Source organism: Papaver somniferum, chromosome 4 (genome assembly GCF_003573695.1).
Source record: "Papaver somniferum cultivar HN1 chromosome 4, ASM357369v1, whole genome shotgun sequence".
Classification (NCBI taxonomy): Eukaryota; Viridiplantae; Streptophyta; class Magnoliopsida; order Ranunculales; family Papaveraceae; genus Papaver; species Papaver somniferum.
This window is the reverse complement of record NC_039361.1, coordinates 144,244,395-144,256,277: the sequence shown is the minus strand read 5'-3', so window position 1 is coordinate 144,256,277 and position 11,883 is coordinate 144,244,395. Positions and strand designations below refer to the sequence as shown.

Genomic DNA, 11,883 nt, shown 5'->3' with positions numbered 1-11,883 from the left:
CGCTATCAAAAAAGAAAATGTAATGTAAAATCAATCCTAGTGGTTCCCAAAAAATCCAACGACTGATAAGCGGCTTTCTTATTGATCTCTCCCACGTAGTCGTGCACAATAGCACTGCTCAAATGTAATTCCACCGAATTTATTTTATTTTATTTTATTTTATAGATAGCTTTTCTTTTTTGTTTTTTTTTGGTACAATGGGTTCGCTAAACAAAATATTGTTCAAAAAAAAAAAAAAGGAAGAAGAACATCCAAGTCCAACCATACACCACTGAGACCATCATAAACAGAGTGGACGAAAGACTTTTGTTACCCACCCACACATTTTGGAACATTATATAAAGATAGGTGCTACTACTAGGTATATCGATATATATTTTAAATTTGAATGATCATTATCAAATTCATCTGTTTTGTTTTCCTTTGCTTAGAATTAAAGCTGTCCAAATTCTTTTGCGTTGGTGTAGCATTTTTTGATATTAATTAATTAAGAAAAGCAAAGATTTTTGTGTACTAACAACAGTATATACTGTAGTTTAATCACCACCAGTAGTACCCTTGATTAGCTAGCTATAGGTTAACACTAATAGCAGTTATATATAAATGAGAAAAGACCCACCCCCAGTGCCTCACTCATTTTCTACTAATTGTAGCAGCAGTGAGGTACTTGTCTTGTCCTGTCCTCAGCTGCATAAATTTCTCATCACATTTGGCAGTCACTAGCGGATCAGCAGGACATATTGAGGCGACATTCATGGCAACCAAGGTTGACGACGCTGAACTAAAGGTAGTGCGAACTGTGTACTTATTGCATTCCTCTCTCACTCTCACGCTCAGGCTCATACATATGAGAATTTACTAGCTAGCTGGCTGGTTTTTTTTTTCCAAACTTTCTTTTCGTTTGATTTTTCTCCTTTGTTCTTTCCCTTTCTTATTCGGTACCTAGTACCATATAGCTAGCATAGCTAGGGTCTGAGAGAAGTTCCGCATTGTTGGCTTTTTTCCAGAGGATTGATTTGAAGGTTTCTGTGAATTGTTGCGATGGTTGCAAGCGCAAGGTGAAGAAATTATTACAAACCATTGAGGGTATGTACCTAGATACTTAAGCTGTCTTTTCTACAAAGTTGGTTTTGGTCATTCTTTATGTTAAAGTTGCACTAGCATGCATACTTGATTATTCTAGCTTTGATAATTTTCAGGTGTCCTGAAGATTGAAATCGACAGTAGAGAGCCGAAGGTGAGGGTCATCGGGAATGTTGATCCAAGAATTCTCATCAAGAAATTGATGCGAGCAGGAAAGCATGCTGAATTGTTAGCATGTACTAATAATAGCAGTAGTAACGGCAAGTCCGAGCCTAACAAAGATGATGAAAAAGTTAAGAACCCCACTACAAAACCGTTAGCAGACAACTGTGAAAACAAAGGCGTAGAAAAATGTCCTCCAAACTCATCATGTACAAGTACTGCTGCTCAGGATGAACAGAAGAGTTGTAGCAGGGATAATAGAGAGAATCCAAAAACAGCGGATGGGAGTAGGAAAAAAAGAGCATCTTCTAAGCACCACCATAAGAAGGCTGATTGCTACGAGGGTCATACTAGCGACATCACTGGTAATACTCTTCCTGTTCTTGTTCTAGTACCGGAAACAATAAAAATGCCAGTCGAAACTCCTTCAATTGTTAGTAAAGTAGTAACAGAGCAGGATGACTCCGGCGCTGTGCAGCCTGAGATGGTGCATCAAGTAGTTGAACCCTTGTCTAAATTACATGGTCCATCTGATTATAGTACTACAACAACTATTACGGATTCATATGCTTTGGCGCCTCAGTCTTTTCCATCAATGTTTTATTACGGGGGAGAGAACCGTAACAATTACGGATACCGGATGTATGAAGGCAGCAGAGTGTATGCTCGTGACCAGCAAGCTGCGCCTATCATATTTTTGCCAGAGCTTCAACCACCGGTCCCAAGGGTAGGAGACTATTTCAGTGTTGAGAATACCGTAGGATGTCAGATCATGTGAGTTGGGATACAGTATCGTCCGCATTTATATGACTAAATTGCTATGGCATTCATTTCAATTCAGTTCAACTTGGCTTAACTTTAATTTGGCTAGCTAGTTAGATTATATGGGGATGGGAATTCATATTAATTTTTTATTTCATTTCTTGAGAATGGGTTTCTTGTTTTTGAATTTATTAATACGAATTAAAATATTTAATACGAAAATTCTTTGAATCACTACAAGTTTAGTGACATATCCAAATAAACCCTGCTGCGAGTGAGTAGCTAGGGACAATTTCCTAGTATCAAATACTATAACAAGGTTAATCCTATTCTATGGTTGCATTTGCATCATCACTCCTTGCCAAAGCAAAATCCGCCTTGTTGCCTATTTACAGCAATTTAGCAAAATAACATACTCGTTTTGCCCTCTCAGAGCATTAATCCTATTCTCTCCTTCAACTCTAGGATTACAATGTTCTCCTTCAACTGCTTCAAAAAGTCTGGCGCATCTCCCTTCCACCTGATAGTTGCTGTAGGTAACCATAATATTGCTCGCCTCCACTGCATCTAGAGTCTATGCTCTGCATCCCAGCCATCTAGCTTCCCCGCATATGAATCCATTTGAGTTCTTCTAACAATGAAGCCATCAGAACTAGGTTCAAGACGGATACGTTTGTCCAGGATGCTTTAGTTGATTTGTATCCAAGATGTGGCCAAACTGATGACGGCTGCAGGCTGTTCCACCAGATGCAGGAGGGCGGCATGCTTGTGGCAGATATAGCTGCAGTGGTTAACCTTTCACCTGCAGTGACTCATTTTGCAGGTGAAGGACTCTACGCCTCAACATGCTTGTGGCAGATATAGCTGCAGTGGTTAACCTTTCACCTGCAGTGACTCATTTTGCAGGTGAAGGACTCTACGCCTCAACGGTGTCGGCAAATGTTTGATTGGGTTTTGATCTGTTAGAGCCTTCTTATGGAATTGGTTTAACGAAAATGAATGAGCTGATGAATCTCAGTAAATTTTCAATCAAATGCAAGTTTCAGGATTAAAATCCAACACAGTTGCAACATTGACAACATTTCCCACTTGTGCCTAATTGGGATCCAATTCATAGGGGAAGAAAAAGACATAAATAAGTCTGTCTTTGATTTTCAAATTGGAAAATACAATACCATGAATGAAAATTGCAGAGATTTAGTGGCGCCTGTTCAGATGTCCACTAATAGCCTCCCAAGTATGTGGAATGTTAGTTCAAGGAATGCAATGATACCAAGGTATGGCATGGGCGGTCATGGCCAAAAAGCACTTCAACTCTCAAACAAGGAGTTAAGCCGAACGACAACACATTCACATCCCTCGAAGCTGCCTGTCGCACAGGACTTGTTGACAAATGCATCAAGCTATTGAAGTTCTTTACAGACATGAAAAACAAAAAACAAAAATGTGGTACCTGAGATGAAGCACTACACCTGCCTGGTTGATATGCTTGGACAAGCTAGATTGCTAGAAGAAGCTTTTGAAGTTATCAAGAAAATGCAATCAGATGCCAACAACAGCATATTGGCAGCTTTTCTTTAGTTTGTAGAAACCATGATGGCAAAAATTAGGAGAAATTGCAACTAAGAATTTTTTCACCTTGACCCACAATACCCCGGATACTATATATTGATGTCACACATACACATCTATTCAAGCCAACCCCAAGAAATTGAGCAAATTAAATTACGCATAAAGAGCAAGGGGCTTAAGAAACCAGCAGTAAGTGTAACTGAGTTTGGCAAAGAGGTTCATGGATTCCATTCTGCAGACAAGGTCATACACAGTGTAGGAAAGTTTAGAAAAAGGTCAAAACATTGGTTATTGAGATGAAGATAGCAGGACAAGTACCCGACCAATTGTGTGTGTTTTAGGATGTGGAAGAAGAAGATAAGGAACACATACACAATATTCACAGTAACGAACTGGCTATTGCCATACAGATAAACAAGGGCCTTAGGGTCTGCAATGACTGCCATTCAGTCTTGGAGTGCATCTCTTATTCATGACAGAAACATAATTGTAAAACCTGCAAACCAGCTTCATCATTTTGAAGGTGGGGGCTATGCTCATGCAAGGACTACTGGCGAACCATAAAAACCATAGCAGATAATAATCTTTAGATGAAATGCAGCATCTGGAATCAAATTGGTACACTACACAGATAAAGACACGGTGGACCTACAAACTATCTATATACTTACCTTAGCAAGGAATTTTTTTCAAAGCTTCAGCTACCCCAACAGCAAAATTCACGTTTGATGAAACGAAAGACAATTTCCATTATAACAACAAAACAATCATAAGAAGAAGACCAAATAAACCAATGTCACACTTAACATCAATCATACTCATAGAACTATTTTGTCACTGGTGATTAATACTTGGCGTCTAGCATATATAAAGTAGTTTTGTGAAACTAATGATTATGATCTAAGAATTCTACAATCATTATACTAATTCATCATATGCATGCGTTAATCACTGTCATCTAATATCTAAAATTTCAAATGTCAAACCCTAAGTATCTGAAGCTTTGTGGAAAAAGCAATGGCAACCCAATCGGGCTGTGAAGAAGACCATTGAAGCTGCTCAATTTCAGCTCCAGCCGTATATGCTAAGATAGGATCAAGGCCGCCTTCCACCGGCTGCCCCATTGATGACAGGTCCCAAATTAATGCCTGAGAATCATCTCCAGCAGTACATATGTGACAAGAACTATGTGGTGCCCATGCAATAGCATTCACACTAGCTTGATGCCTCTGCAGCTCAACCACAGGCAATGTAGGAAACCGGATATCAAGAACCACTACCTTAGCACTATCCATAATAATGGTAGCCATGTACCTAGGATCCTGCTTATTCCATCCCAACCTAACCAATGGTGTATCAGGTTCTGAGCTCTCATAGATAATCGTTGAATGCTCTTTATCGCGTAAATCAAAAACCCTGACAGAACCATCAGCTGAAACCGAAGCAAAAACACCAACACCACCCCAAGCGATATCATAAACCTCCTTATCATGAGCAATCAACTGCGTATCCACCGTCTCCCTCTCTATATCCCAAATCGTGCACGTAGTATCGATACTCGATGTACCAATCCGTTTCGGCTCTGCTTCGTTCCAGTCGAACGAAGTCAAGGGTCCACAGAACTCACTGTTCTTATTCCCATTCAACAAGCACTTGAGCTCAACACTCCCGCCGCGGTGGTTGGTGCTGTTTTCATCTTCGTTGACGTCGCCTGTGTCGTCATCGGAGTTAATACGCCAGATACGGAGGAAATCGCCAGAAGTAGCTAAGAGATCTGGTTTCTGACATTCTTTGTCGGGGATGAAGATGGTTTTGGTAGGTGGATATGGATGCTCAAAAGAGAGATTAGGATCGGATCTAATCTCACCATTTGAATCGTCGAGTTGAACAATTTCCACACGGTTAGGGTATTGTTCTAGTAGACTAGCTATGGCGAGTCTGTATTTCTTATCACGACGGACGGACCAGTTCATGGCGTAGATGTGCCATGGTGCTTCGTATGTGTAGATCTCCGATCTCTGTTGTTGCTTTAGTTGTTGTTCTTCTGATCCGTCGTGATTTTGATCAATGTTGTTACTATTCATCATATTCGTCCCCATTAATTCAACCAGATTCTTCTGCTTCCTGCTGTGTTTCTAGAGAGGGAGAGAGGAGGGAGAGAGAAAGAGGTGAAAAAATGAGGGTGGATGGGGTTTGTCTCTTTGTTTTCTTGGCCCTCTTGGAGAGTAAAGTAGGTAAAGGGCATGGACGGGAGGATAAGGATGGAAAATGTTGATAAGATATTAACAGGGGTACAGTACAGGGAATTAACGAATCTCGGATTTGTTCACGTTAGGGCAATTCCTAATCTGATGGTGGGTTTGTTTCCAGGAATCTATAATATCGCGGGGGTTAATTATTCTTCTACGATGACCCTAGAAAATATGGGTCTTACTCTTTTGGTCCTCGGGTAATAGAAATATAGAGTTTGAAACAAAAATCTTTAGCCTCCATTAATCTTTTGCTCAAATTTGGTCCTTTTTGGACCAGATCTGAACAAGAATTCTTTTTTTCTTTTTTAAGTTTAATTGAATAAAAGTATTTTTGTTTTGCTCTTGATGTCATTTGACATATTTCTTTGCTATATGGAGCGATTTTTCTTCGCCATTTTGGGCGAGTTTCTTTTCGCTTTGAGGGCGACTTATTCCTTGATTGCTGGTTCGTGACTTGCTATTCTCGACTCAAGAACATCGACAATCCAACACGGTATTGCTTAGAATCTATATTCAACCTAAGGGATTTAGGGCATCCGGGTTCGTTTGGATTTACAAGATTTTGGGTAAATAACTCCTTTATTATAGGAGTATCTCTTATTGAAGAAGAAGAAAATCAGATTAAATAGTCAGAATCGATTCCGGATTATACCATCATCCTTCCCTACTACGTTTATAAAAATTGGGTATCTTTACGGTATATGGCTCTTTCTCTTCGCGATTTACCTGTAATTGATATCTACTAGAAATCAAGAAGAGATATTTTTATTAATCAGAAAGCTTTTTTTAACCAAACACACAGACAAGGCTGTGTTTTTTTTTAATTTTTTTTTTCAATTTTTCCATTGAAAAATTGAAAACGACCACCTCCTCGACCTTGATTGTAACCTCTGCCTCTTCCTCGAAAATTATTATTTGTACCACCAAGAGAAGAATTATTGGTGGAGTGTGAATTAGACGCAGAACTACTAGCAAGAAATGCCTTAGAATTTGCCTCAGACATAAGAGATTGTTTAGAATCAGAGACGATGATTTCTTCACTGAGTAGAAGATTATGTAGATTTCGAAAAGAAACAGGTGGATCTCTAATTCGAACCGAGGTACAGAAAGATGAATTTTCAGAGGGTAAACCTCGAAGTACTGAAACTAGTAATTCACTATCACTAATCATACAGCCACAAGCTACCAAAGAATCACGGATCTTGCTAATTTCTGAGATATAAGCAGTAACAGATGACGTACCTAACTTGAGATTCTGAAGTTTTGTTCTCAATTGTACAGCAAGAGTAGAAGATGAAGAACCAAATCTTTCTTTCAGAGTATCCCAAAGATCTTTAGAAGTAGTAGATCCAGCAACATAAGAGATAATAGATGGGGAAATTGAATTATTGAGTAGCAAAAGGATGGTTGTATCAGTATCTTTCCATGAGGTGTAAAGAGGATTGACTGTTTGGGTAGTTCTGGTATCCATTGACACAAATTCATCTGGACATGGAATTTCACCAGTAACATAACCCAGAACATGAAATTTCTTTAGAACTGGAATGATAAAAGTCTTCCATGTTAACCAGTTGTCTTCTTGAAGTTTAAGAGGAATGATGTTGGATAGAGTATGAAGAGGAATTGAGGTAATAGAGGAAGAAGAATTAGATTCTTGAGTTCTTGACATGTAACGAAGGTGTTCTTTTAGCCGCAGAAGAAGATGTTGTTTAAGTTGCAGAAGAAGATTTAATGGTGGAATGAAACAAGATCGATGATGGATTAAAAACCCTAATTGGTGTCTGATACCATACTAGAAATCAAGAAGAGATATTTTTATTAATCAGAAAGCTTTTTTTAACCAAACACACAGACAAGGCTGTGTTTTATACAGACAAGACAGGCTGTAATAGATCAGACAAGACCAACCAGAAAATTACACCTCACAAGTCAGTTGACCACTAGAAACAGTACACATCATAATAAAGACAGCCTGTAAAGTAAAGACACATCACATACAAGTGTAACACAGGTGTAAGAGAGGAATGCTTTCTACTAACATCTTCATTTGTATTAGGGTTCTTATTATCTTGTATTTTGATGTTTTTGTTATTCTTGTAAGCGATCATGTAATCACATTTTGATTTTAATAAATTGAAATTGTTGATTGGCCAAAAAAAAATAGAAATAATTATTCAAATTATTCTCTTAGCCCTAAAACAATTGTGAATCATGCACGTTTTAGCTGTGCAGATTTCCTGCATGGATTCTAGTCGTGGATAATTTCTACACAACTTCGTATCAATGTGTTTGTTCATCTTTAAAAAACGGTTTTATAAACTTATTAATGTACATATTATCGTACAAACCATTATGGAAGGTTAATTAACATTGTGAATAATAGCTGCACACTAGAAAAACATTGTGGATAATAGCTACACACCAAAAAAAAGTCGTGGATAATATTTGCACACTAAAAAAAAAAAATACTTTGAATAATAGTGGTACTTTAAAAAAAATTGTGGATAATATCTACACACAAATAAGAAAAATAAAATAAAAATCATTTAAGGAATAAAAATTTCTAAAAATACGAATAATTTGATATTTGTGTTGACGCTCGTTGGATTGGTCTTTCAAAAACCTTTCTAAATATATAAAATTTGTCAAATTCCTACGTATGGTTTGTGAGATATGTTATATTGAAGTTGGTTTGACAATTATACCCTTAAAGAATAGAGTTTATGTCAAATTTTAACATCATGTAACATCTTTATTCATAGGACCCTCCTTCTTTTTTAAAGGTCATTTCAATAAAATAGATTAAAGAATTTTTAAATGGGCTTTTAGCCCGAGGCCATAAGAGTAAGAAAGAGTGAGGAGGGGGACAAACGCTTAATTCCCACATTTCGTGGGATTATAAATTATGGGAATCATTTATATCTCTTAAGTGTTTGGTTACTCAGTTAAAATTCTTAGGATTTATAGGATTCTCTTGTTTTAAAGTTTATTTGGCATTACCTTCAAATCTTAAAATTGCATATACACGGAATTTAGAGTCCAAAAAAATGGGTCTATAAATCCCTTGACAAGTTTCCTAACAAATCTTTAGGGGAAGGGGTCGGACTCAATATGGAGGATTTGCAAGAAAACTGATTTATACCGAGGGAAACGTAACTCCACCAAATCTCCTGTACCCATAAATTCCACCTTTAAAATTTTACATCTAAAAAAGAATTGTTTGTTAAACCATGTGGATAGGTATGATTCGGTCAAGCGACTGTTGATACATGAAAATGATTAATCATACGAATAGCCTCCCCTTAACCTATAAAAGTCCCCCTTTCTAGGAATAAAGGGACTTGGAGAATATACCTAACCCATTAAGATGGGAAGTCCTAGTCCACACAAGAACACACTAAGGAAGTTGGGCTTTGGATTAAAGAGAAAGGCCCTTTAGGGTTTGGTATTAACTTAAGGAGAGGGAAATGGCAGTTTAGTAATATGGTAATCTTATGGGTGTTTATCCATAAGAGGGTCATTATAAAAGGAAAAGAGGGTACACTTATTAAGATCATCATTAATTCCACATTACTTGAACCTATATACTTTCTCCTAGGGAGTACTTCCTGTGATTAGGGCTAGTTCCTCCTTCCATTTTTCACCCAAGAACATTGCGACCATAGTGGGAGGTTCTTAGCCTCTAGTCCAGCATGATACTCCCAGGTGCGATCCATGAGATGCCAGCGGGTGAAACACTTCCAAACCCGGACCGTGTCACTATGGAAAACATTCAAGAAGAAAGTGATGAAGAGGGACGTGTCCGAGCGGTAGTCACTACACCCATTGTACAAGGAGCAAGAAGATCTCAGAGGAAAGAAGAAGCACCTAAAGAGAGAGCCCCGGCAGAGATCAGCGAGCAAGAGATGTCCGATCTACAAGAAGAATTAGACGCATACATTAAAAATCCGCAAGAGCTCCGCGGACGACTGAATCGAGCGAGAGAACAAGGCACGGCGGCAACTAAGGCTGCCAAGAACACAGCTCCAGGCATGACCGAAGATGCAATCGCCAAGTACCTAGAGGAAAACTATCGAGTAAAAAAATACAACGCCTACGATTCACTCGAGCCGCCATACTCTGTCGAGGTTGCCGAGTACTCATATCCTGAAGATTACGTGTCACCAAAATTTAAAACATATGGAGGTAAAGGAAACGCACGAGAACATGTAAGTCGTTTCATATCAGCAATGAATGCACATGCTCAGGACGAAAGCCTCTGCATGAGGGAGTTTCCAAAGTCATTTTCAGACAATGCTTTTACTTGGTATGATAATTTGAAACCAAGAAGTATCAGTTTATGGCCCTACATGATACAACTCTTTTTGAAAAAAATTCTATTCCGCCCAAAGGAGAGTCACAACGATAGATTTGGAAAGATGCACCCAGCGGGTTGGAGAAGAAATTGGGAAGTTCATCACTCGTTTCCGAGATTTTACACTTGAATGCCATGAGGACATCCCAGAAGAGCGCTTGGTGGAAGTTTGTATTCGAAGAATAGATGTGGCCTTCCGACTAAATTTGACAAATTTCAAATTCCATACTTTTGTCGAAGTTGAGGAGGCTGCGGCTCGGATATCAGACTGCGCGAATGTTATGAACTCCGGGGGAAATGAACATAGCTGGAAATTACATTCTATTAATGCCGCGTCAAATGATCAAGGAGGCGATAGAAGTAAAGGAGGAGTGGCTGCTTATCGGGGAGGAAAATCAAATAGGAGAGGTGGAAGGACAGACAGAAGGAGACCAAATCCGCCACCACTACCATGCAGCAGGGAGAAAATAGTAGGACTTCTGGAGAAATAGGTAGATAATAAAGAGGAAACTCTATCACTTGTGGTTACGGAACCAACCGCAGCGGATAAGATGCATGACCAGTACTGCCACTATCACAGAAGAGTCCATCATCGGAATGTGGAATTTTTTTCTCTGCGTTATATAGTGCAAAGGAAGCGAGCCAGAGGTGAGCTAGAAATAGGAGAGCAAAGCGTTCAAAAGAATCCTCTCCCTCAGCACCAAATCATGATGATCTCACATGAACCTACGTAAGAAGAAACCTGGAGGCCGTGGGAAGATGAGAAGGAAGAGGAGGCATACGAGGCGACTAAGGCGGCTACCTTCCCAGATACGACCGGAGTCGCTAGAAAATTCGCCCAAACAGTCTTAGCTCAGCAATTCTTTGATTCACTTGGTTTTAGCAAAGATCGAATCCGCGAAGCATCCAAAGCTATTACAGCCATCACATCTAGTAAGGCGTACAATCCGTTGCAACGGGAAGCTATAACCTTTACTGATGAAGACATATGCTATCCGGGAGAGCACCTTCGGCCCTTGTACCTCACAACCCATATGAACAGGCAGCCTCTCAAGCGAGCTTTTATAGACGGCGATGCATCCCTAAACATGATTTCATTACACACATTGGAGTCCATAAGAGTACCAAGAGCGTCAATCAAAATGCGCGCAATGACTGTAAGGAGGTTTGGCAGACAAACCCATACGGCAATGGGAATAGTGCATCTGATGATGAAGATTGGACCCATCAGGGCGCTCACGCCTTTCTACGTACTCGAGGATGATACCACATTTCATATCTTACTAGGGCGAGGATGGATTTTGAACCACAAGGTGGTGGCATCTACGTATCATCAATGTGTTAAGACCAATATCGACGGAAGACAATTCCGGATCCCAGCTACGAATAGTCCATTTGGTCCAGAAGAGGCGTACATGGAAGATGCGGTTTTCTACACACAACCGGCCGTAGACCAAGACGAACAAACAGACTGTTTTATCACCCTCCCTAAGTGGGAAGAATTCCAGCCGGAGGCAGAAGTAAAAGGAAGGGCCAAATCCGTTTTCAGTCCGTCAAGGATGGGACCCGCAGCGGGAAATAAACGAGCTGTAGTTGAAACAAAGAACACTCAATTCAAACGTTTCTCACGACCAGAGGGTGGACACATTTACCGCTTATAGCAATTAGCCGGGGAAGCTTCCAGTCAACAACAAGACT

At 39.5% G+C, this 11,883-nt stretch overlaps 2 protein-coding genes across 2 annotated transcripts; one reads left to right on the top strand and one right to left on the bottom strand.

Moving 5' to 3' along the window:
* The first annotated feature begins 641 nt into the window (after positions 1 to 641).
* LOC113271460 (heavy metal-associated isoprenylated plant protein 35-like) lies at positions 642 to 3,252 on the top strand. The gene is made up of 3 exons (XM_026521324.1): positions 642 to 787; positions 1,008 to 1,086; positions 1,200 to 3,252. Exons 1-3 carry the CDS (start codon positions 755 to 757, stop codon positions 2,021 to 2,023), a joined length of 936 nt encoding a protein of 311 aa, XP_026377109.1. The 5' UTR covers positions 642 to 754; the 3' UTR covers positions 2,024 to 3,252.
* A 1,029-nt stretch (positions 3,253 to 4,281) lies between these two features.
* LOC113271458 (WD repeat-containing protein LWD1) lies at positions 4,282 to 5,784 on the bottom strand. The gene has a single exon (XM_026521323.1). The coding sequence runs from the start codon at positions 5,676 to 5,678 to the stop codon at positions 4,560 to 4,562; it is 1,119 nt and encodes a 372-aa protein (XP_026377108.1). The 5' UTR covers positions 5,679 to 5,784; the 3' UTR covers positions 4,282 to 4,559.
* Between the last annotated feature and the right edge of the window lie 6,099 nt (positions 5,785 to 11,883).